This window comes from Anser brachyrhynchus (assembly GCF_964034855.1).
Source record: "Anser brachyrhynchus genome assembly, chromosome: 1".
In the NCBI taxonomy this organism is placed as follows: Eukaryota; Metazoa; Chordata; class Aves; order Anseriformes; family Anatidae; genus Anser; species Anser brachyrhynchus.
The window spans coordinates 97,463,605-97,490,635 of record NC_137694.1 but is presented as its reverse complement, the minus strand read 5'-3'; the positions used below and the strand labels follow the sequence as shown (position 1 = coordinate 97,490,635).

Below are 27,031 nucleotides of genomic sequence, written 5' to 3'. Positions count from 1 at the left end.
GTACAGGGCATGTCCAAACACCATAAGAGAAATGGAGAGCTGCTTTGGAAAGGTATTGCCTTTAGTGCCAGTCAGTACCATTGCTTCTCGTCCCATCCAGGCGAGGACAAGTCTCCACACTGCAGGATGCTGATGTGGAAAAGTGATGATGCAAGAGCATCTCAGTAACACAGTGTCAGCCTGCAGAACAAGGTAGAAAATACGTAAGTTTGGAAAGGAAGAGTCAGGGGATGATGTGCACAGCCTCACTGGTGTCACTACCTATACTTCAAGTATTTCCAACCTATCCCTCTAATGAGTTTTGGGAGGTAGACACAGGATCAGCCTGATCACAATTAAGTAAAGCTCAGCTTTGGTCCGTGCTAACAAAACACTCTGGATGTGATAGCAACCAACAGGCAGTGCTTGCTCAGACTGAGCCCCTACCCTGCAAATAACAGTACTGTCCTGCCGAGGGAAAGCAGCTCTGTGTGTGGACAGAGCTGGAGTCAGAGGCCATACTCTTGAGTGTTCAACTTCAGCTACCTCCGGGCTGAAATATGGGAGCTCAGCTTCCAGACACAACCAGAGTCTAACTGACTATGTATATCGTTTGCTGCCTGGACAAAAGCCATGCTATTTGAAAGCTTCTTGGGTAGCAATGCTGTAAAAAAACCACTGATTTATACACACCGCAGTATCCAGCACGTGCTGGGTGCACATGGAAAAGTCATGGGGTCAGGACATGCGACGTGTGAGGGCGTACAATGGAAGTTACCAGAGTTGGTATGCCAAGGAGCTACACAGACTGCTATGAACAAAACATATGCAGTCTGTGCACTTTAAATTATACATGCTCACGTGCAAGCTATACATCTCATGTATGCTCATCTATGTAGCAAGACGTGGATCGTGGTGACGGGATGGGGAACAGACTGAGGGATGCCAGAGCTTGTAGTGATGAGATGCTCTGTTTACTCTTCAGGAAAAATATGTTTTTAAATACTTTGATTTTCCATCTGTTTAAGATAGAGTTAATTGGTTCAGCCCTTACCTATACCTTTACAACTTTAAGTAAGGTCCATTTTGTCATCTCCTATTTGTTTTAATTTAAATCCGATTAGACTTTGGCCTGGGTTATTTTGAGCATATTGATTATATATGTGGAGAAAGCAGCAGGCTGTGCCCTCAGTCCATGCCTCAGTGTGTCTGCTGTGGGGATTTTTAACCCCAGTAATCCAAAACAAACACATTTGGGATACTAGCACTCTCGGGGTGAGCAGTGTTGCCCACGATCACCTTTGGTTTCCCTGAAAACCACCCCTGCAACACCCGAAAGCAGTCCTTCTGGACAAGAGGGAGCATTTGGGGGCATTTTGGCCTCTCAGGGGGTCCTGCCGCTGTGTGCACACTGGTCTTTCCTCCTGTTGTGCCTCGCTTTTTTCCTTTTTTTTAGGAAACTAAAGACTCCCCACTTTTTCTTCACCTTGTGGGTTGTTAGTGGAAAGGCGGGAGCAGGGGGAGGAAAGGGGCGGGGGGGGGGGGGGGCGTCGTGGTTTGTTTTATATCTTTTTGGCCCGTTTAACTTTTGTTTTCTTCTTCTCCCTCCCATACCCGCCGAGCTCTCAGTCGCGGCCGAGGAGACACCTCCGACGCCACGGCGGCCCGGCCCGGCCTGGGCGGCTGCTGCCCCCCGACGGCGACCGCCAGGAAATGGCGGCGGGCCCGGGCCCTGCCCCCGGCCGGGCGTGCCGCCCTTATATAACGCCTTTATGTAAGCGGCCCTGGCCTCTGCTCGGCCCGGCGGGAGTCCCGCTGCCCCCCGTTGTCCCTGTAAGGCCGGGTCGTCTCAAAATTGAGCCAGAGGCCCTGCCAGGTCTCAAAAAATCACGTTTTTCACCGTGTCGGCTGCAAGCCGTCCCAGGTGGACGCATACCCTGTGGGGAGCCCTTCCCATGCTGGCAATGGCTGATGGCTTGTCCCTTCATACAGAGGACCTGTCTCCATCGAGAGGAGCTCTGTCACCAGCATGGACCCAGACAAAAAGTGGTGGATGCCAGGCTGCACTACCATGGCCCCAGCAGCACCCTGTGCTAAATGTTTATCTGGGTGCTGTTGGCCACATCCTAGGCCAGGGCAGCAGCGTCCCCTGCTAGAGGCTGTGTCCCAAGGTCCCTCTGGCAGCCACCTGCCTCGAGGGAGCAGCAGAAGTGTGGCTCTCAAGTCTAAAATAGAAAAGAAGCAAAGAGGAGATCCAGGTTCTTGCCTGCCTGTACAGAGGACTTGCTGTATGAGTCAAAGTCCATCATGTCTCTTTGTTGTGCCTCGGTTTCCCCATTTGTGTAATGAGTAATCACTACCTGCTTAACACTCTTTAATCCCTTGTGTTTACAAAATACCGTGAGGTTCTGAATAGATGGAGGCATTGAGGATTCGCACGCATCGTGCTTGTAGCCTGTTCTTTCAGGCTCCAAATCCTAACACTTTACTTAGATGACCTCTGCATATCAAAAATACCTCACTGCTTTTCTCTACAAAACGAGTCTTTGCCCTGATTTGTGTTGAACTGGAAACTTGCATATTTTTTGCTTTTCAGACAAATCTATTGCATTCCTGTATAACTTTCTGTTCAGAATGCTGCAGCCTTAGTTAATATTTGTCAAATGAAGCTTCGACTGTCTAAACCACTGGGACTAGTTTCATTTTATATGTCATCAGTAGGGGCAGAATGAGGAGTTTCGTTCTTGGCCTGTTTGCTGTAATACAGTCTCAGGGCCATTGCATCAGAGTCAAAACAAGGAGCAGCTTGTTTCCAAACAAGAAGCATGGAGGAGAGTCTTCTCTGCCTCCCTCCCTGTAAGGGAAAAGGGAGGAGAGAGGGAGGGTGAGGGGGGAAAAAGAAAGTTATCTTTAACAGATTCTAAAAATGCCTTTTCCCAAATATGCAGTCAGTCCCTTCAAAGGTCTCTTTGTTTATTTTCAGGAAGAAACCCAAGACAGCTGAAAACCAGAAGGCGTCTGAGGAGAATGAGATTACTCAGACGGGTGCATGCAGCGCCAAGCCGGGCCTTCCCTGCCTGAACCTTGAAGCTGTTCCGTCTCTGAGCCCGGCCCTCATCCACTCACCACATTCACCAACAAACCTGCACGCACACACAGGGTCATCTGATTGTGAGTACACCGACACACTCCTGGGTTGCACCAGGGTTCCTGAAAAGATGTTCCTTACTGCAGACCATGTTTTCCAGCCGGTTGGATGTTCTTTCCATAATGGCACAAGCATGACTTCCTCAGGGTTTACCTTTTCCCTTTTTTGGGAATTATCCCTAAAACAGTGTTTTGTGTTAGGGTCACGATAATGCAGCCAGCCAGAGGAAGATGAGAGCATGTTGGCTGCTCCTACTTCTTATGAAGTAAAAAGGGAAAACCCTCTGAGTGTGTCTCCTTCTAACTAGAACTGTAGTTACTTCTCTTCAGGTAGTCATATGCTTCTCATTACCCAAGCATATCTAGTGGCTGGGAGTTTCTGCCTGTACTGTTTTCCAGTGGGAGAAAACAAGTGTCTGGCTCTAACACTCTGGCTTGTAAAGGATTTCCATCAAGACAGGGAGGAGTGCTTCTGTAGAGGGGTTTGTATTCAGCATGTGAGGGGTCTGGAAGATCTTTGTAAACTTTTGTGCTTGTAGCAGCCTAAGACCCTTATTTTCAGAGCATTCACTTTCAGATTACTCAGCATGGGTTAACTTTTAAAGGATATTAACTTTTAAAGGACATGCAAAATTGAAAATTTTGCCCCCCCCCCCCCCCAAAAAAAAAAGAGAGAGAGAGAAATGATTAAAACTATGCTTTAGAAAGTCAGCACTTACCCTGTGAAGTCTTCAAAACAACATCATTTCATAGTGGTCCCTGCCTGAAAGTCTCTTGGGCAGGAACACAGAGGGTGATGTCAACCTCATCATTCACTAGTTGTATAAAATATAGCTTTCCTCTTTTGTGGTGCTTTTAGGATCTTGTAAACTTACAAGGGGGAAAAAAGGAGGAAGAAAGATGATGATGCCAGGTTTCAAGAGCTCAGAAGCCAACCAGACTTTGCAAAGGCCTATAAAAAAAATCAGGGCATGACAATAAAAAAAAATCAGATTAAAAAGTATGTATATTCTTTTCTTTTCTTAATTTAAAAATCCTGCCTCAGGGCCAAACTTGGAAGCAGCTGGGTTATAGGGCTCATCACTATCAAAATCACTTTAGCTGCAATTCATTCCTGCTGGCTTCTGACTGTATTCATTATGAGCTTCTTCTAGAAATCTTGGTTTTAATAGAGCTGATAAAAACATTGGGGAGACTTTCCTAAATCTCACCTGGTGATTTGGGGAGAAGAAAGAGACGTGAAACAATTGAGCAGCAGGCAGCATGCTATTTAGTATATGTAAGAATTCTCTTCAAATTGGAGATGTCAGACTCTTTGTTAAAACTGGGGTACAGTTTTGTCTTGTAATGTTTTCTGAAAACAAAAAGCTTGTGAAAAGATGCAAAAATGAGCAGAACAACAAGAAAAAAATAATCCTTATTTTCAAACAAAGAATCACTTTATCCCATTCACAAAGATGAAAGAATTCATTAGTAAATGGGATTTGAAACCTCACACTGATGTTTTTTGACAGTACAAATAGAAACCCATGAAAGCAACCTTAGGACAGAGGCCAACAGGGATTGTAGGGAACTCAGAGAATGACCTCCTGCTTTTGCTTTCTGAGGTGGCCAAGTTCAGGGGTGAGGAATATTGGCAGAGGGCGCCATGGGGAGGTGGAGCCTACAGCTCTTCATGCTCTACCTGTTCTATGGACAAACTGTCTTTTACACCCCAAAGGTTTTAATGTCCCCAAATCACCTTAACTCCTACTAAATTCACAGTACAAATATGAATGAAAAACTTCAAACCCAGAATGGATGCTCCTTTCACACGGAAATCATTTTTTCAGAAAAGAATTTTAATAATATTTTCAACATTAATACTCTCCTATTTCAGTAGCTGTTGAAATTTAGTTCCCAAAATACAGTTAGAGTCCTGCAAAAATTCAAGAAATGATAAAGCCTCTTGTGGTGTTGATCTCTGTTAGTTGATTCCTTGTGCTTTGAAACCAATGGAAAAACTTCCGTTATTTATGCTGGGTTATAACCTTCATCAGGCTGTATTTGTTTGGGGCAGTATGCATATAATTAGTGTTTGGCACGCTCTTGCAAAATAGCAATGCCAGTTTCTCACATGAAGACAAAATAAGGCATGATAAATTTATGTCTGCATATTTACTACAGCTATCTACCACGTTATGTATTTGTGTGGTTTTTTTAATGTTGCCTCAATTCCTTCTGCTAGAACACACTAATTGACCCAAGAGGTTAGTATTTGTAGCTCCCAACATTTAAAAATATGCTTCCCTGTCATTATAAATTCTTTCTCCTTCCTCTGTCCTCCCCTGCCTTTCCCCTCACACTAGAACCCCTCTCTTTGCCCTTCTCTTCCCCTCCTCTCAGAACTACATTGCCACATCTCTTTTTTGCCCTCAGCATTTGGACCTGTGATGATGTCTTCCTTCTTTGGGCCAGTATCACCTCCAGTCCTTCTCCCTACCTTCTAGACACTACAGGATTGCTTCTCCTCCCTTGTCCAGACCACCATGCAGCCTCTACCCTTGTGACTGGGCAGATTATATTTCATTCTCAAGAAGGCATTTTTCATTCTGGTGGGGTAGGATGATAAATACTCTATTTAGAAACTAGGATTAGACAGGAATTTTGAGAGGAATTGTCTCATGCAAAATATTAGAAACACCCTGAAAGAGTCAGCATGTAGGGTATTTCCATTCTTGGAAAAATGTACCGATGTACAGATGGCTCCATAAGCCCTCATTCATGTATCTGGAAAAAAGACTTGGATTTTATGGGCCACCTATTCAAATCAGTTTGAAATCTTCACTGACCATTTTGCATGCACAATCACTAGTGCTTGGCAGAAAACACCACCACATATTTATTATGAGAGATATTCATAAGCCAATTTACTTTAAAAAATCAGGGTGCTTTTGGAATGATTCACATCAAAATACTTTTTCCAAGCATAGGAAATAAAAGCTCCATGATAGCCATCTGCTTCTCGCCCATAAAAGGCAGAGGTGAAGAAAGCCTAGGCAATAGTCTGAATGCTAGTCTTACTGAAATGAGTACCTAGTGGGGGAAAAAAAAATCTGAGTGAAGTCGTATGTGACACACAACTTAATTTAGGGCTTAATGTAGTATATTCTACCTGCTGCTTCTGGTGCTGCTTATTCACAATGAAACTGAATTGCTTCTGACTGTTCTAGGACTTTGGATTTGAACATTATGATGTATTTCCAGTGCAAGTTTATCTTTAAAGCAAAATCCAGAACTTAGGACACATTGTGTCCAGTTATCATTTTTTTCAGTCTTAGAAAACGTGAGCTCATGCCATGCAATTGGAGAAAGAGGTTAGAGAAAGAGGTGCTTCCTGAGGTAACTGTTTTCATGTAGGGCTTGGCAAATAGAAAGCACCACTTTGAATTAATTTGGAATTAAATCATAGAGTGAGTTGATAGAGCTCCAAACACCTCTAGCTACTCAGCTGTCACAAACAGATGTAGCTGCTTACTCAGAAGAAAGGTGTTTGTGCAAAAAACTACAAAGCTGAGTATGGAGGCACAGGTTCAGGAAAGGTTACAGAGAAGCCAAGTAAAGTATATGAGATTGGTGCTGTTTGCAACTTTCCACACACTTTTTTGTTTAGGCACAGAGGACGCATAAAGTTGGTAGTAGATTTGAAGGCTGAACTCCCTCAGGTAAAGCTTCTAAAGATTTTGCTAGGAGGAAAGGAAGTCATCAGGACTTTGCTCTCTATTTAAACTGATTTGGTCTGTTTAGGCCACTTATTTCAGGAGGCCTTTAGAAAGCATGTATCAGTATATATGTTTTGCAAGTGCCAAGAGATAAGATAATTTTGGCAGAAACTTCCACAAGTGCTAAGAGATACAATCAGACAAAAACTTCATTCAGGCTCTGATGTATGCATCTTAACAGATGTGTCCAAACTTAAAGGAATCCCATGGGAAAAGTGCAACTGAATCTCTTTGTCTCTATTGATAGTTAAAAGAGTTATTCTTAGACATTGGATGGTCCATCTGTGTAGGAATTTGTTCCAGACAAGGGAAAAGCAACATCTTAGCAAAGAGTTTTCATGGGACTGGGAGGCAGGTTGGACAATTATTGGAAACACTGATGGAGCAAATTTTGTGATTTTAAAGCACACGGAATTCTTAGAGACCTCATACTCTGATAGGGAATCAAAGTTGCAAAGAAAAGTGAGGCATGGATAACTTTTGAAAAATCCAAGAAATAATCAGTGGCAAGTTGTTGTGATTGGGAGGACTTTTATAAGTAATGTTTTAACAATGAGACAGAGAGTTCTTATGTATTGAATACAATGCATTTTATAAGTACTTTTGGTGATGGACTAGATCTGAACTGTTTGTCCATATGTCCTCAAGTGATGTGGCTGACTTGGTCCAATTCCAGAGTTTTTAACTTTCACAGGATGGGAAATTTGAGGCTGGCTGTTTTCTTTTTCTAAATTCTGCTTTTTGTAGATAGTTAGCCTTCCAGCGAAATGGGAAAAGGCAGAGAGGGAACCTCAAGAGGTTCCTAAACTCCACAGAGCATTGGGAGTGGGTGTGAAACTCTAGGTTTTAATTTTCTTGCACAGCTAGAGGGATCGTCCATTCCCTTCTCGTGAATCAACAGGTTTGATTTGCCCATGGCTAATGTAGAGACCAGATGGATCCTAAGGTGGTTTGGCCTCATCTTTATGTTTTAGGTTTCCTGTGTTCCTCTTTGAGGTTCTGTGGCAGGAAGAGAATGGTTATGGGCCCTTATGGTCTTCCCTCTTTGCCTCTGTAAATGTGTGATTATGATTCCCTAAGAACTGCTCTGGAGCTTTGAAACAATTTCAAAGGGGAGAAGGAGGGCCCTGATTCTACCAGTTTCCTTGTTTTCAGTGGCAGGCAGTACATTAATTGTCATTTCATCCGTATTTTTGCTAGTCTATGTGTTAGCTAGAGCTGAATATTTTTAGGTTGTTTTTGGTGACCTAAGAAAGGAAGTATGTTTAGGTAACCTATTGTAGACAATATAATAATGATATGAGCCTTTTCTGAAGGAAGCTAAGCTGAAAGCAAGGACATCCATAGTTCTCAAATACTGATCTCATGAGAGGTAGCTATACGTTTGTCTTGCAGAACATTCAGAATTCTGCTTAGTAAATACATCGCTTTTCAAGTCATAGATGGTTTCTGCATCCTGTATGTTTTTATTTCTGTTTGTAATATTATCAAAGAAACATCAGGCAGGAATGACTTTTGTTTTCATTGAAGCAGATGTATGTTGTTTGAGTTGTTTAGAGCCAGAAGTAAGTACAAGTAAAGGTATGTAAAACTATAAGCTGAGCTCGCCTTGCCTCTCTTGAAAAAGCCATCACAATCCACTGAAGAAGTGGTGCTGTATAATGTTGTACTACTGATAGGAACTGGTCTCTGTATTCCCAAACAGTACACTAAGTGAGTTTTGTCAGGTTGGTCTCTCGGGCTTTTCTTCTCATGAGAAATGACTAATAACATATGGTACTTCAGTTATGAAGTCAGTGAGTATGTTTTCAGAAGCAACTGTGTGACTTTGGAGCCTAACTTTTACTGATGCATAAATCACATGTATAACTCACATAGAGGCTTTTTAAAATTTGTCTAATTATCTTAAATGTTGATTCTCTTATTTGATGACACTGTAATATTGGCTTGTGGTATTCAAGGCTTTTCTTAGTGGTCACCACTTAGGGAACTATAAGTGAACACATGCATAATTTCAGCTTTGGTTTGTAAAAGCCGTGCAAGCTTCCAGCTTTCATGATTTCAGGGGAGAACCTGAAGATATGTCCCCAGCATGTCTATTATTTCTAAGTATCAGGGAAGAGGAAAAGAAGTGTATTACTCTTTAAAATTCCATAGTTTCCATTCTTAAGATAGTGAGGTGACCAGGTTGAAAATACCATGGTATTTCCATTTCCAGCTCATGCTGCAGCCACTGAGACATACTGTAACTGTCAAGTAAAACATAAGTAGCATGTTTCTGAGTTTACCTGTTCATGTTTTCAGAGTCTGTCCCCCACTGACTTTCACTGCCATTCTTTAAGTTATGAGTCTTCTATAAATCCTTCCTTTATGTATTACATGAGTGTTTCAACTATTTCACTCATGAAAAGAGTGAATAATGAATACTATAAAACTCCTAAGTGTTTATCACTGTTTATTACGACATTCTAATACTCCTGCGTTGTTTGGGGTTTCTGGTAGGTTGGTTGATCTGGATATTTTTTTATTATTTTTTTTTTCTCTCTTTGTTTTAGTTTAGTTTTGTTTTTTTTCAGTAACAATCTCCAGGACAGTGCTTTCTTCTTCACCTCCTTGAGGTAGTTTTCCTTCTCCCATCATCCTCCATTCTGAAAATTAAAGGAAAAAATGCAAATTCCACTGGATAATTTCTGTAACTTCTTGGATTACCTTTATTGCTTTCATAGATCAGTAGTCTAGCTAACCTACTGAGTCTGCTTCTTGCCTATTTAATCTATCAATCCACATAATCTAATGCTCTTAGGTACCAGTCATTGCCCTGTATGCTTTCTTTGTCTGATATGTTTAAAGAATATTTTATTACGATATCAGTCTTTATACTTCTAGCTGTTTTTTTCCTTACATTTCCCCTTCATCCTGCCTAATCTTTGTTTTACATCGAGCATGCAACAGTTTATGCTCTGTTCTATTAGTGTTACTTGGGCATGATTTCCGTGTTTGGAAGGATACGTTTTCAGCTTTGCTGAACTCTTATACCTTGTTATTTAACCATTGTAGTGTTTCTCTTCTTCCTTATTTTTGTTGTTGTCGTCCTTAGATATGGATTCTAATAAAGTATTTTTAAGGCCACCTCCCTGCTGATCTTATAGATTTTAATTCCTTATCTTTTCCTTTCAGACTCTTTCTGACTAATTTCCTCTTGTTTTGGGGTTTTGTTTTTGTTTTTTCTGCTAGTTCTCCCTCCTGAAGTTGCACATGCCCATACTACCTTCTTATATAACCTGCTCAAAGGTTATGAAGCATAATCATGTTGATCATTACTATTTCATGTTTTAAGCATGCCTGCAACTGCTGTTGTCTCCTCAGTCCTAAGCCAAATGTACTATTTCCCTGCTATGGTCTACAGAAGGATGCTTTATGTAGCAGAGTCAAACACAAAAGATTTTCATATGCTTGACAGGTGACTCTTCCTTGAAGAAAGTTAAAACAGCTGCATCTATATCTTCTTTTGTCCTGCTGTGTGTTATTAATACCCTGCATGCCTCAGTGCTTACATCTCTCTTGGGTGGTTCTTTGCATGCTATAAGGAGACACCTTCCATGCTTTGGGAAGCATTGAGTGGTGCATTAATTGCCTGGTTTGTTGCAACTATGCAACTCCAAAGTTACAGATGTAAAAATAGACTTGGTCACCTTCTGTTTCTTTTCATCACTGATCTGTTTAGCACTGGAGCTTTTTGCTCTTTTCATCTCAGCTTACGTGGTGAAGTCTTAACATGATACTGGGAGAGAACCTGAAACATTAAGCAAGATACTGTTTAATACCACCTACCAATGTCTATTAAGTGTACTAGCGGATGCTGGGGAGTGAACTCGCGCTAAACTCCTTCATTTCTATCATGGCATTTGTCTTGGCAGCCTGGTGTACAATGACACACGACAATGGGGTCTTGCTGGCCTTGTGCGTTTGGGTTCCAGAGTACACCAAGTGTGATTGTTTCTAAAGAGAATGCCATTGCACCATCTTTTTATTTATGCCTTCTATGCTTTTTTCATTGTCCATGGAGTCATTTAGAAGGCTAAAATAACATGAGATCTAGATTTACGTCTCCACCACTCAGGAACTGGAATATAAAGAGAATTCAAGATCTCTAGTTAATCTGTCAGTACAAATAGCTCCTTGAGGAATTAACTGTGCCTATGGAAAGAAAATAAAAAGTAAACAAACCCTAGAACCTCTACTCGTCCCAGCTTTGTTGTATTAAACACTGAAAGGATCTCTGCCCGGTTGGGATGCTCAATATATACTCCATATCAATCTGTGACATGTGGTGAAATGCTTCTTCTTGAAAACCCACAAGAGAGAAGTAGTATAAATTAAGAGCAATCTCACAACAGCTATTTTGGAGTTCTTACCAGTGAAAATGTAAGTGTAGCAATATTGTGTATCTATTAAAAATCTTGAAAGGCTCTTTATAACTAGATGATAGGAGTGATAACGTGTAATTTATTGATGTTACACAGATAGAGAAAAAAACACAAAGTAGCAATTTTTGTGTGAAAAGGGGTATGATAGAGGAAATAAAAACAGAGCAAGGGACTTCTCCCCACAGCTTCATGCCTGTGTGTGCAGCCACGTCAACTTTAACAAAAATACCTTGTGCTTTGATCCTATGTAGTGCTTCAAAACAGGGCATAGCCCTCCCTGTATTCAAAAGCAAAACTCCCAGATGTTATCACTCATGTCTTTTGGCTGAGCAAAGGGTAGAATGTGCCTGAAGGCACACCTGTGAAATAACTCTTAAGTACTACAGTAGTATCACCTGTTTGTATCACCTGTATGCATGCATATACATGCAATTCCTGGGCCTTTTCCCTGCAGAGAAAAAAAAGAAAAAGTGTTGGAAGCAGCAATGTGCATTTAATGCTACAGATCCATCTAATGATATCAAGTCTTCCATGAATGCTATGTTCTTGTTTAGTACTGTCATTTGTTAGTTTAGAGCATTCTGTTGTATGTTTTTCTTTCTATCAAAACTAAGCAGGTGGGTTTGGAATATGCCTGCTGCCAGGAATTGAAGAGGTCTCAATGAGGACAGAAACTTCCCCTGTGGCCTTCAGCATCATTGATGTGAGCTTATACTGTTTACCGCTGATATTTAAATCTGAATCAGAAGCAGGCCTGAACACTCACCCCCTAAACTCAAAATAAAGAAGCCACAGTCTAGCACAGTATGAATATCTGCCTCGCAGTATTTCTAAGTTGAGATATTCACCAAAGTACCCAGTTGTATTAGTTAACAATTACCCTTTCACTAACAGGTAAAAAAGATAAATGAAAAAAATAACCAAATAAAATCTAGCGTTTTCATGTGATAGCTTTCCTCTACCCAGAACTGAGACACAGCCACTGGAAGAGATAAAAGAATTCTTTTCCCAGTCCTGGGGACTGGCATTTACAGCTTCTCATCCATTCCTTTTTTCTCCCATCAACCACTACTTCTGTGACCAGAACAAAATCTCCTACTTCTAAAGACCTTTCTCTGGAAACACGTAGGGTATAAGCAGTGCTCTTCCACAGACTGCAGCTCTCCCATGAAAGCCAACCATTTCTGACTGCACCCTTTTCCTAACAGACTGCTACAACCACTCCCCTAGAGGATTCCAGCTTGAATAGAAATCTTCTAAACAGGTAATTATCTTAAGAGGTTTTAATCTATATTTTCCTTTTAACCAAAGCCCATAGGCTTTTAGTCTTACTGTATTTAACCACACTCAAACTGATAAGCTTTTTCTCCTTGTCTTTCTGCCTGGGGGGAAACCTAACAATACAGGGCAAATCTGAAGAGTTCATGGAATAGCAATTGTCTCTTTTGGAGACACATTTTAATGTATTTGCACCTATTATCCCTCTAATTCATTCCTCCTCCACACTCAGCTCCCACCCCCAACCCCAGCCCTTTCTCCTCCCTGAACAAGATTTCTGAGAGGACATAAATGTATACGATCCAGCACAGTGAGATGACCAAAAGGAATCCTTGTTCACTTTTCATGCAGGTTTGCAATGTGAAATATGCCATTAAGATTTAAACAAAAGCCCTTGAAACAGGTGAAAGTCTTCTTAATTAATATAGTAAGCTTTTAATCAGGACCATAAAGTAGCAAAATACGTCATCATGGTTGCTTCCATTTTTCTAAAAGTTTATCCTTTTTTCCAAGAAGCATACCCCTAACCTTTGTTTAAATGGAGAGTGTTATCACAGTAACTTCATGGGCATTGTTTGGCCCATCTTAACTCTTATCTGGCTGGTAACTCTTTCACTGCAAATCCTCAGCGTGCCTTTTGAGTAACAGTACCTGGCACCATAGAGGAAAACTCGCAGTAGATGCACGCACCTAGATTTTTAAAGAACCAAGCTGCCTTAAACTTATAGCCAATTAAAACAGTTGGGCCATGCTGGGGCTTGGCATAATCGTGCATGAGCTCTCTGGGAACAAGCGAACACAGTTGAAACAGTTTTCATTTAGAATATTAAAACGTTCCATAATGAGGAAGAGATGAGCACAGCCTGGTTTCTCTTCCTAGGAAATGGTGCCATCATGTGGCCACACGACCTTCTCTGTTTCCTATTACAAGAGGGCAGTTGCAGTTTTCTCACTTTCGGGTTTCAGTGGAGTTTGGTGATCCCAACTTTTGCTAATGTAAAATGATTACAGCTGGCCGGGGCACAAGAATTAACACCCATATAATAACCCTGCCATCCTGGTGAAATACCCTGTAATGCAGCTATGATGACAGCGTTGGTGGTTCTTCTGTTAACATAGTGTATGTTTGGAGGTATAGTAGACCCCTAATGGAAAAGCAGCCTCCATCCATATAGGCTGTGTCTGCACTACAGGGGTATATTGGGATGGCTGTAACGGTGGAGGGTCTGCAAATGAAAGTTGAGAGAGGAGCAGAGAATTGAGTAAAACAGAGTGCATGCCAGTATTCACAAGGGAGGTATGTTGGACTGTACCTCAAATATATGCCTGAGAATAAAAGAGGCCTCTTTTCTCTGAAGTATCTCTGGACTTCCTAAAATAGCAAGAATATAAACTAGTGGGAAAGCAGGAAAAATAAGTAATCTGTCTAAAAATTGAATATTTCTTTAACATAAAAATAGGTGAATGTACTATAACACTTCTAAGCCCTTGGTCACCAGAATACTATGACTTGAAGCTAGTTTTTACCTGGTGTTTTGCAGTTTTAAGTAGGATGTTCACCATAGAAGAGTTGTAAAGAAACCAAAGCACTAGAGTAGTGTGAGAAGAAAGCTTTATTTTTGTAAACCTGGAGGTCTGAAGAGACCTTTGGAGTTAATTCTTGGTCTTTCTCTAGTGCTCTTTATTCCAAGAAATGCAGAACAATTTGTAAAGATTAACGAAGGCAGGCAGTCCTTTGGCGAAGCTGGGTGCAGGATGCTACCCCTCTTTTACATGTGAAGCAAACTGAGGCACAGACATTGCTACTCTGCAGGTCCTGGGGTAAATGGGATTACTGCTGATGGACTCCTCCTGCAGAGTTCCAGGCAAAGCACAGGGAGGTGATTCACTGCCTGCTCCCCAAGCATGGAGACTGAAATAGAGGCTTTTATGCTTGACGTTTGGGATTTATGTCCACTGGATATAGAAGCAATTTTATGTACTGGACACCTATGGTTTTGTCTCCAGTTTTATGTAAAATAGGTATCTCATCATTAGGTAGATGCTAAAAAGGACAGGGCAATTAGCTAAATAAATCATCCATAGGAAATTTGCTGCACATGGCTTAGTCTGCAGAAAAACCCTGTCCTCTGAGCAAAGTTTAAACAAACTCTTTCTTATTAGCCATCTACTCGATATGTTTGCTCCTCGGAGAATAAGGTTGTGCTTGTGTGTGCATGCATTTCTGTCTTTCAAATAAATGTAGTTATTAGACTATGAAATTTAGAGAAGTTTGACAGCTTTCAGAACACAGTGATTTTTTCTTCCATAGAGTATATTACTGACACATTAATAGATGTTGTGCTGGTAAAAATACAGTACTTCCTGTTAAATGTAGACTGCTACATATTTTGATTCTAACAACAATCTGGTAGGGTTAGGGCAATTCGTGTAGTGTCATCTGGTGTTTGTTTTGGATAGATATTATAGAAGGAGATACTGATTTTCAAGATGTTCAAGCAGATGATTGGGTGAAAATTCCAGCAAACCTTTAAAGCAACAGAAAGCAGGGGCTGCTCCTGGTCAGATCTCCTGCTGAGGATACAAATGTTCTTCCTGTGTTCCTGAAACTCCGTACAAGCTTTTCCCCTGAAGGTCCCTTTTCAGAATGAGGCCAAATATTCAGGAGAATCAGTCTGAACAGGATTGGCTACATCGGCCTCTCTGGAATCATTGAAATATATATACTAAGAAGTCAGCCACTAACATTTTTTCAGGATTTGAAATTCAAGTCACTTCCTTCAGTGAAAAAAGTGTTCTTCCAATAAATTTGGTCCCAAAGAGTTGGAACCTGATGCAGGACTAATTTTGTCTATGGAAACACTAGATACATATTTTTACTCTATTAATGTAGTTTTATTTTAGAGTAACTAATTTGAGAACAACACAACATAAAAACTGCATCACTAGGAATAAATCAGGTCATTGGAACTGAAGAAAGCACCCATGGTTATGATTGCTAAGGCTGGGACACTGATACATGGAAATGAGAAAACTTCCTATGGAAATTGTGGGGTTTTCATGTGTTGTGATGGGCACGCTGTATTTCCCCTGAACTGGCATGTTTATGCAGGAGTTGAGATTTCTTCATTCCAAATCGAGGATTCTTCACTGAGACATGCCTTTCTTAAGGAAAAAATGTAGGGTTTAATTTTGATAACAGAACTTTATTTGCTTGGTTTTATTTATTCCTTAAGGTATTTAAAGTGTATGTATATGAGATGTCTCAGGCAACTGTTCATTCATGTCACTCAGCTAAAGTATTCTGTCTACTTTAGTACTTTATCTACTGCATTTTAAAAGAGAGAAGAACAAGCTGGATAGAATATGAAAGAAGGTAAGAATGAGAAGAGAACGTACGTCCAGTGAGTGTGATCGGGAGAACTGAGTTTGGATTTTCTAGAAAAAATAGGTTTAAAAAAGAAATGTGAGGCACCTTCCAATATGTAAGAGACTGCTATAAAAAGGAACGTAGTCAATAGTTCTCTGTCTGCTGGGGGAAAGGATGATTAATTGGTTTGAAAGTTGAATACTAGGAAAACTTCCTTGCTATAAAGATAGTATGCAGTCTGTCTGGGGAGAGAGTGAAAATCCCCCACATTGTTGGTTTTGCAAACATTAGGTGAGTTGCTGAAGAAGTAGTGTAAGTAAATTGTTCCCACCACAAGGAAGAGGAATAGACTAGATGACTGTGTGAAGAACTTAATGCATCCTTTTGATACAACTAGGAGGCTGTAATCCTCCAACATTTGATTTGGAGACCACAGATTAGAGAAAGAAGTAGATGATGACACTGGTCTCCAGCAGCAGGTTACTTCAGTTTGTGGTGCTTCCAGAAACTAATGACTGAATTACAGATGCACGTATTCTATAGGAGATATGATGCCTCCAGTTTTTCTTCTGTCTCTCAGACTGTGTATTCTCAATGCAAGGCCTGAGAAGCTTGTCAGGAAGACAAAGTAAGCAGCAATTTCAAAATAGTTGTAGTTCCTCTTACTGATACATAGACAAGATTTGTTGCCAAACAATTTTCTGAATGCTTCTAAAGAAAAAGTGAGTCCAAAACTCAATCTATATGTTTCTACAGGCCCACCAACTCTTTCATTTGGAGGGCAATTATTCATTTTACCCTCTAAGTATGAAAGTAAGACAGAGCCTTTTGGGTTCACTCTGCTAGTTATTCCTGTGAAAGACTACACAGCAAGTTTCAAAAAAGAGCCTGGATTTCAGTGTCATAGTTTGCTTCAGGTAAAGGCCATGCACTGAGATACTGCTGAGTTACAATAGCTTTGGTGGTTTCCACATCACTATTTCTAGAAATGGTCATTCATTACTGTGCAATGAGCTTTGCGATACTGTGATTTTAAAGGACGCTAGAGAAAATCAAATTCTGTGATATCGTTCGGTTATGAGCTTTAAAGCAGCAAGCATTGGCTTTGCAGAAAGGGACATCTAGTGGCTGTACAAAAAAAAATCCCGTACAAAATACATTTTAAAATTTACAACGTAGTCATTTGTGTATGACCTGAAGTATTCCATACATCTTTGTAGCTCTGCTACACCATGTGTTTGCTGGGATGATTCTCTCTGTTTCTGGCAAACAAAAAAAAATCACTTTTATGAGCCATACCTTTCTAGCTTTATGTAGGTCTATGTACTGAAGCTTTGGCAAATAGAAATCTGCCCTCAGGCAGTCCTCGATGTATCTCAGGGCTGCACTTCCACATTTTCTATAGCATCTTCCAGGATTCCACTGCCTGCTGTTTCCTTCTGCCATTGCCTTCCCCTCTGGTACTGTACTGGGAGAGGTTGTCACTGTTATTGTCATGGTAAAATCTGCCTTCCTTTGAATACCCTTAGTATAAAAGTCAGCAGGAGGGGTGGATGAGATTCAGGGAAACACTAATCTAAGCACTCAGTCATGTATTACACAACAAAAGTTTTTCCCTTTCCCATCCATGTTGTGCTCCTTCTTACTAGTTGAGGATGAATTCCATGCATGTTTCTGTGAATAGCCTGACAGTTTAATCGGTGCATTTGCATATGGGGAAACGGAGCTTTTTTCAAAGTTGCACAGTAAAATGTTTCACCTTTATGCCATGCCAGCTTCAAATTGTATCCCAGGAGGATTGCAAATGTGCAGTTTTTTCTTTTCTTTTTTTATTCTTACTTTTTTTTCTTTTTTTTTCTTTTTTTTTTCTTTTTTTTTTTTTTTTACTGGCCAAATGCCTATTCATTGCCCATCTGGGTAAGAATGGCCTTTGCATTTTCAAACCCATTCTTTCCTATATGGTTTGTGAATGTCCCACCAATCAGAACTTGCTCCACAGAAAGGGGACAAAACCATTTTACAGGAGTTTCTCAGAATGAGTCCATTGGGATCTCTACATCGTGTTTACTGGACAAAAAAAAAAGGGAAGGGGGGTGGGAGGACACTTAACAAAGACCACTTGAATTTCACAGAAAATCTCCCACTGTCTCAAGTTTAAAAGAGTGGCAGGTCTGAGACGAGCCTGAGACAGCAATCTTTTTCCCGAGCCAGGCATTCTGTGCAGCGAGTAGGTGAGTGTGTGTGCGTGTGTGTGCGTGCGTCTTGTGCAGAACTGACAGCTGCTGGGGCTTGTCCAAGGCTCTAGTATTCTCTGTCAGAATGCCACATTTACTTTAGAATTAAACGTACATTGGTAAGTCCACCCCTTTATGGGGAGCATCACCTTTGGACTTTTTGATTACAGCAGTGTACAGTAAGGAGCAACTGCAAAACTTGGATCTGGACGCAGTTCCCTACAGAGAGGGAGAATTCATGGGACAGTGAATTTTGCTAGAGACCAATCTCTAGAATTTGTTATATTGAATTACTGCTTCTTTATGCTGCTGTGGTTTGTAGCATCCCTCACACTACTGCAAGTGATTTGCTTGCCTGTACTTTGAGTAGGAATGGTTTTCAGTGTAAAGAGTCAAGGGAGGTGGCCTGGAAAAAATATCCTCAAAATCTGCATTAGTTGTTTTACCATTTGTTATGTGTCTCTTCCACCTACCACTCTTGTTTTATTCTTAAGGACTGAATCTCAGTTGTTGATCAGTTGAAGAGGTGATAGATGTTCCAATTTCACTTGAAGCAGTAAAGAAATAAGAAGAGGATCTTTAAGGGAAAGCACTGTTATACTAGGAGCAACCAAAAGGTACTCCTTGCCTTACATGAAGTGACTCAAGTGACTTTTATTTCAGTCCCTACACCTCAAGGAATTTAGCATCCTAGATCAGTTCCTATAGGAGAGCTGTTCACACCAGTCTCTCATGAACATGCACAAACCTCTTCTTCACCTTGATCAACTCTGGCTGTTTTCATCAGGAGCTAATGATCAAATGCATTGTGGTTACACAGCTCTCACTTCTTCCAGCCAGGACCTGAGGAAGGATGCTGAAACTTAGAGGTGAACCTTGTCCTTCCTCCTTTCTGTACATGATCTGTGAACAGGTTGCAAAATTTACTTTCCCAGACTTTTGATGCAGCTCACACTGAAAAGGAGCTGGGTCTGAGGAGTCAATTTTCAGAGTCTGGCCAACAAAGTTGTTGTTGTCTGCCAAGATGCATATGAACAAAGTCAGGATTCTGTGCACCAACTCAAGTCAAGAGACCTGTCTGTAGCATGTTCGACCTTGTGCATATACAAGGCGTGATTTTTGGTTTAGACTGCTTTTTGTATTAGACTGCTGCATATCTCTTCTTATTATGAAATACCTCATTTGACAAAACCAAACATAAACTATATGTCATTCCCTTTTCAAGGGAACATCTTAAAGACCTAATTACATGAAAAGGGAGCAATAGGGTCAGACCAAGTAGTGATCAATACTTATTGATGGAAACATTTCCAGTATACTGATAGGCCAGCACTCAAAGGGAGATGCAGATAAATGGGTAGCTATGCAATCACTTGACATGGCCTACTGTAAGTCTTGAAAATAAGTGTTTATCATTAATCTTCCACCCTTCTGTGTCCTCACAAACACAAAGCTTTTGCAAAGCTCTCTTCCTTTCAAATCGAGGATTCCTACTTTTTTTCAATACATTTTGAATCTTTGTGACATGCTGGGAAAGAAAAAAAAATGGATCTACCCTGGAAGCCTCTGGAGAATGATTCTGGCTGGAAGGAGGAGGAAATAGATCTCTTCTGTACATTATTTTTCGTAATAGTAATCGCAGTGCTCTTGAAGGAAAGGCTCCTAGTTGCTGAGACGTTTTTCCAGTTCTGTGATCAGCCTCACCAGAGGGAAAAGCTCAGGTTTCCCAACAAAGCTTATGAACAAGACGGATGTAATTCACAATGTTCACGATACTGTTAGTGGTTTCCTCCTTGTTACTGCTATCTGAGCATCTCCCTAGTGCTCTAACCTCACATGGAAATTAGTATTGTTCTGATACTGGCTAGTTCACATCTGTTAGCATCTGATTTCTTCACTCAGCTTGGCCACATCAGGATTTCTAGTTCCTGACCTTTATGCTTCCCTTTTGTTATCATCGGCTTCATGGAATTGAAATGACCGCCTGTGTCCAAGGTGGTTTTTATTAGAAGCACCAAAATAAAGGTGCTTGAGTTGGCAGGAGGGGATAAATGAGAAGGAAAAAGCGGAGGAGAGAGCACTCCATATTTTCCTGCAAATTGCAGTGCACATTGTTTTATTGTCTGAGTATGAGATGTAAAGCACCCTTTAGGCTGGATCAGAGGGACATTTTGGGGTTAAAAAACATGCATATGAAACCATTTTCAATGTCATTTATTTGCTCTCTATATTTCTGTTAAAACAGACAGTGACAATAAGCTAGTTTAATTTATTCATGTTTCTCTACCAAACATCACTTCTAAATTCTCACACCCTAACAACCAGTTGTGTAAAAGGAGTTGTAGCTTAGGTAGGAATATTCAAGACAAAATGCCCGTAATACCAGTGGTGATTTTTCATTACTTTCCTGAGTGTGCTTTTCTGGGAACCAAGGTGATGGATGTACTATGAATACTAAGAGAGGTAATTTATTAATAATGTTTCACTTGTTTACCACTCAAAAGGCAGTTGGTTATTAACAGTTAAAAGATGAAAATGTAGTTTCTGCCATCAAAAGCTAAACAGATGAAAAATGAGTGAAGAACAGGAAAGGTAGTGAAAAAACATTAAAACCAAAGAAAGCAAGATGGAGATAGGGAAAAGTGGATTGAGAGATTAAGAAGTTACTTGGGAAAGTTAATTTTGAAGGGTATGTTGGCTCTGTACCCATATTAGTTAGGTGCTTTTCTAAACTGTTCTCTGTTTATATTATTCAGCCAACCTAAGACAAAGTCTTCCTTAGAGTAAATGTCTGTAATTTTCCAGTTTCTGTCAAGTAAATAACAGCAGGAGAACATTTGTTTTTATATGATGGCATTCTGGTGCCAGTCAGAACTTGGGATATGCTAAAAATGAAGGGGACAGCTCATGTTAACTTTTTGCTTTGGGTTCTTATAGAGGACTGTTTGTCACTATTGGGTAGCAAATGTTCTAAACCACAGCCCCAGACAACACTGTGCGTGGGATTTTAGGAACATTTACACTCTAAATCTTGAACCAGATTTGGATTTTGCAAAGTGACTGCCAACTTTTTGTACAAATAACTGTAGCATAAAACCCAGGATCCAAATTCCTTAAACTGACAGTCTAGATAGAAACAGCATTTTCATGTTGACCCTTCGCATTAACAACTTGGAGTAAAGGGTCATTAAAGAAAGAATCTGATCATTTCTGGAGTAAGTCCACATCCAAACAGCCTAAAATCCAGCTCGGTGTTTACAGTTGGCTGGCCCTAGGCTTTTTAAAGCCATATAAGCTGATAGGAAGTCTAAGGCCCAGGAATGTGGTTGAAACTTAGGCCAGCTACACCTGTTTTTGTCTGCTTTTGTCCAAAAATTCAGAACATGAGCTTCTGCAAAAGAATTGCAGAAGTTTACTTCTATCCTTACAAAGGCAGTGTCTTCTTATTTGTGCCTTTGTTTGTGGTTTTTACAGTATGATCTGCTTTTTTTTTATCCAGTGGGCAGTCACCTTTGCCAATGTCCTGGCTATGTTTCTGCAGAGGACAAGACCCAATCTGTTCTTTTCTTCTTTTTTTTTTTTTTGTCACCTGCTTTGCTACAGGTAACATCAGTTGCAAGGGGATGACAGAGCGCATTCATAGCATCAACCTTCACAACTTCAGCAATTCTGTGCTCGAGACCCTCAACGAGCAGCGCAACCGTGGCCACTTCTGTGACGTGACGGTCCGCATCCACGGGAGCATGCTACGCGCCCACCGCTGCGTGCTGGCGGCTGGCAGCCCCTTCTTCCAGGACAAGCTGCTGCTGGGCTACAGCGACATCGAGATCCCCTCGGTGGTGTCAGTCCAGTCTGTGCAAAAGCTCATTGACTTCATGTACAGTGGGGTGCTGCGGGTCTCACAATCAGAGGCCCTCCAAATCCTCACAGCTGCCAGCATCCTGCAGATCAAGACTGTGATTGATGAGTGCACACGGATTGTCTCACAAAATGTGGGAGAGGTCTACCCGGTGATTCAGGATTCTGGCCAGGAGACACCCAGGGGAACACCCGAATCAGGCACTTCGGGGCAGAGCACTGACACAGAGTCCGGCTACCTGCAGAGCCACTCGCAGCACAGTGTAGACAGGATCTACTCAGCCCTCTATGCCTGTTCCATGCAAAATGGCAGTGGGGAGCGCTCCTTTTACAGTGGGGCTGTGGTCAGCCACCACGAAACAGCCCTGGGGCTCCCCAGGGACCATCACATGGAAGACCCCAGCTGGATTACCCGGATCCACGAACGGTCGCAACAGATGGAGCGGTACCTCTCCACCACTCCAGAGACAACGCACTGCCGCAAGCAACCACGCCCTGTCCGAATTCAAACCCTGATGGGCAACATCCATATTAAGCAGGAGATGGAGGATGACTATGACTACTATGGCCAACAGAGGGTGCAGATCCTTGAGCGCAACGAGTCTGAGGAATGCACTGAGGACACTGACCAAGCAGAAGGCACTGAGAGTGAGCCCAAAGGGGAGAGTTTTGACTCGGGAGTCAGTTCCTCCATTGGCACTGAGCCCGATTCCGTGGAGCAGCAGTTTATGGCTGGTCTGGGCCGGGATGGGCAGCAAGAACCTTCTCAAGCAGATCAAAACGACGTCCCTGCTGATGGCACTCAGCCTCAGCAGCAGCAGCAACATGTAGATGCCAACTCTTCCTCACCAGAGAGAAGCAATGACGTTGAAATGGACAGCAAAGTGCTCACAGTCAATAACAGCACCGAAAAGGGGGCTTTGCAGCCTTCTGTCAACACAACTGTTGCCCAAGCATTGCCAACCACACAGATCTACTTACGCCAGACAGAAACCCTCACCAGCAATCTGAGGATGCCACTGACTCTGACCAGCAACACTCAGGTCATTGGCACAGCTGGCAACACCTACCTGCCTGCCCTTTTCACCACACAGTCTGCTGGCAGCGGCCCTAAGCCTTTTCTCTTCAGCCTGCCCCAGCCCATAGCTGGCCAACAGACACAGTTTGTGACAGTGTCCCAGCCTGGCCTGTCAACCTTTACTGCTCAGCTGCCAGCCCCTCAGCCCTTGGCCCCATCTGCGGGCCACAGCACAGCAGGTGGGCAAGGCGAAAAAAAGCCTTACGAGTGCACTCTCTGTAACAAGACTTTCACCGCCAAACAGAACTACGTCAAGCACATGTTTGTACACACAGGTAAGAGTACGTCCCTTTGGCTTACACATGAAGCCAGGGAAAGTCCTTTACAAACAAGGACTTCAGTTCTGTTTCCCAACCTGCCAGCCCCCAGCGCAAGCAGGAGGGAGAGGCTGCTCAGAGAGCTGGTCTCACTGAACACTGTCTAAGCTGACTGCATTGAAGTTGAGCCGCTGTGGACACACACAGGTCCCGTAGAGGGGCCTAACTGTGTATGGTGCAGAAACAAGCTCTTTTTTGCTTGGAATAAAATGTGTCCTGCTTCCATACAAGGAAATGGTAAGCATTTGTTGTCCCCAAGCTCATTCCTGGTGGAGTTGCAGCAGTAGGTCCAGGCCTGAGTGTTACACACACTCTGCCACATATTTTCTAAATTTCACATATTTCTATGAAGAAGTAAATTTGGAGTTTTTTCAAGAAGTCTTTCTGTACTTCATTGAAGCTTATTGCTATAATTCCCCGTCTCCTGGTAAGCCAGATGTTTCACTAACTGCAACTACAGAAACCTAGGACTTGGTGGGAGAAAATTTTTAAATAATGAATGTAACACAACAGCAGCAACCTTTTAGTCTAAAAAATGTGACTGTTTTTAGTATATGGTCTTTTGAGACAAAATAGGTAGCCATATTTGCTACTAATCCAAAACTGCCTTTTCTAGCTTTGTTGAGTTATGAGACTTAAAGCAAGGATATATATACATATATATATATATATATATGTCTTAAATGAAGAAGCTGTTCTGGGTTCAAGAGAAAATTTTGCATCCTTTAGCCCTCAGCTCATTTTGACTTTGGAGATAAATTTTAGTTTAGAGAAAGTGTAAATATTTCTCTCACCAAGCAGTCATTTTGTTAACATCAGGTCTTAAAATAAATGCTTGGTTTGTGATATGTGGAGTAGAACCTGGAGAAATTGCCTAAGGTATGGGAGGAATGTAAATCGTGCCTCCCTACTGTATCAAATAAATTTCACTTCCATGCGTGTATGTAAACTTTTAACTACTATTTATGTATAATTATCACTTAATTTTAAAAATCCTTTAGAAATCTAAGGCACACATTTATATTCTCGTATACACGTAATATACAGAAAGGTTCACTCCTCAGGACTGATACAAAATGTACGATTGCAAGGATCAAGAATTCTGAATCCCAAGACTACCCCTTGTGTCTGTTTATGTCCTCCATCCTTCTGTTGTGGATGAGTAGCTAAAATACCATGTAGATGGTGTTGTGTTTTTCAGAGAAATATCCCATTAAAAACACAGTAAAATACATCTGCCTGCATCCTTGTTCCAAAAGCTAGAAAGGCTTTTTCACAAATAACTTTACTGAGATTAGGTGCTTTACTTCTCCCACCCTCAACTGCATACTATGTTTGGTATTTAGAGTCGGATAAAAGGGACCAAAAAGAAAGACCTAGCTGCTATGCATTGTGAACCAAGGAAATGGATAGACGTTTCCAATCATGACTTCATATTTAGTTTGTGTGTGTCTTAAGAATACCAAAAATAATGAACTTCCAGTGGCAAGGAAAGAATAGTGTAGATAAATGATTTCCAAGTTCATTTAGGAACTAACTGGTTTCTAGAACATCTGGAAAAACAATAGCACCTTGACCAATAGAGGGCAGGGCTTCAAAAAATCCTTCTGAAAATAACCTTTATATTGAAGTCTTGAAGAAAGCATGCCTCTGTTACCTTGTCCATTGCTGGACAGGGGCACTCGAAAAACTGAGTGGAGACAGCTGTGCCCACTGTCAGGGTGACTTTACTCAGCCCTGTTGAAAGTAGCCAGGTGAAGTGGTTCTGGAAAGGATCCAAGGACAAACGGAAAGATTTGGGAGATGCATATGTCTGAATTAGTCTTGCCGTCAGGAGGGCTCACAAGAGAATCCATGGAAGAGTCTAATCAGAAAACAGAAGTCAACAAGCTAAAGTTCACCCAATCTTTGTATGTTTTTATACTTCCAAGAATGATACTCTGATGCAGCTTTATATGCAATGAAAGCACTGCAGTGTAGGCACAAACCTCCCTCCCTTTCTCCTTTCACATAGATGCAAACACACGAGAGACTGATGTTTTGCCATGTTCCATGCAGGCTGGCTTTAATGTATCCCACAGTGTTGTTCTCAGATGTGCACTGTTGTGGAAACGCAGAGCTAGAACGTATGCAGTTACCATGCACCTTATAAGCCATCATTGCCTTCTCCTACATATCACACTGTAATTAATATCCAGTAACTGCCCCATATTACTGGCTGAAACCAGCCAAATAAGAAATAAAGAACCAAAAGGAAGAACAAGCACATCTAATTCACCTAACACCTGTCTTCAAGATGAAGAATCATGGACTAAAAAACTACAGTTGGAAAAGGCAACACAGTGATCAGTAAGGAAGCATTTAAATTCACATTCAAAGAAGAAAACCTTAAGAGTTTTGAGATTCTTAGGACAGAAGAAGTCCCAGGAAGGTTTAGAAGATAAAATTAGAAAAAGCCAGAACACAGCATATCTTAGAAATATGTGCAGGAAAAAATTAGGGTGTTTTTATAGCATAGTCTTAACAGGGTCTACAGCAAAGGAGACCAACTTCTTAAAAACTCTGGGAGATATCTTGCCTGAGGCAAAAATGAGTGTTGCAAATGTAATCAGTCTCTTGTAAATTAATCTGACATGATTATAGCTGACACACTATCATTTTCCAGATAGCACATGTCAAGTATATTGGCCTGTCTAAACTCACCACTCTATGCTCGGCAAAGGCAGGAAAGTAAGGACTTACTGGGTTTTGACCAAGTATCTTTGACCAAACTGGGACAAACTCATCATTGGTGCAAGGAAGTGCAGCATGTGGATCCATCCACAGAGGTTGCCATCATAAGTACAAACCATGAAATAAAAAGAAACAAAGATGGAGGTGATTGAAAAAAAAAGGGGTCCTTGCCATCCAATCCATATTAATGATCTCCTTTTAAAATTGAGCATAAGTAGCATATTTTAATCTCACTACGCAAAGCCAAATGACACATTACCACAGGCATGTGATCATCCCTGAAAATTGACTCTTCAGGATATAAAATAGTCCCGAGCAGATTGTAAAAAGGAGGAAGCAGGATGTGAAAGAAGAGGATGTCTGCTAGATAGGAGATTGCAGAATGACCAAAGGAAATAGTTTTCCAGTTGGTGAAACAAGAGGATCATTTTATTGTTTCACGGAGTCTCTCGCCCTAGCAGGTTTGAGGGTGATGAACTACCATATATCATGTAAATGTTGCTTGATGCTATGAAGCATAAGGCTGTGGCATTGTCTCCCAGAAGAACTCTGAGCATGCAGAGGAATTAAGAGTAGTCTGGACAAATCAGTTATATATCCTCAGCTAAATACTTTTTTAAGGCTGCCTCATCATGGTTTGTCTGGATATGATCAGAGTTCACATCTCCGGCTTACCTGGTTAGGAATTTTATTTATCTGGTGGTCAGGTCATTTAAATTTCACCTCTGTTACCATGGATGTTCATGTGTTAGGCTGCCCTTTCCGTTGTGCTGGCTGGCCTGGGCAGTCCTCTATATTGATATTTACTGGTACCCTTTTCGGTTACTCTTGTCCATAATTCAGCTAAGA

At 41.3% G+C, this 27,031-nt stretch overlaps 1 protein-coding gene across 7 annotated transcripts in view; it reads left to right on the top strand.

Annotated features, from left to right (window-relative positions):
- The first annotated feature begins 2,816 nt into the window (after positions 1 to 2,816).
- The window catches only part of ZBTB20 (zinc finger and BTB domain containing 20), a 52,151-nt gene continuing 27,936 nt past the window's right edge, over positions 2,817 to 27,031 (top strand). Inside the window, exons 1-3 of one of the 7 annotated variants that reach the window (XM_080577175.1) lie at positions 2,817 to 2,835; positions 2,963 to 3,150; positions 21,800 to 23,407. In XM_080577175.1, coding sequence (XP_080433301.1) covers positions 21,820 to 23,407 — 1,588 coding nt within the window. In that variant the 5' untranslated portion in view covers positions 2,817 to 2,835; positions 2,963 to 3,150; positions 21,800 to 21,819. The other 6 variants (XM_080577178.1, XM_080577180.1, XM_080577176.1 and 3 more) reach the window with 6 other exon arrangements.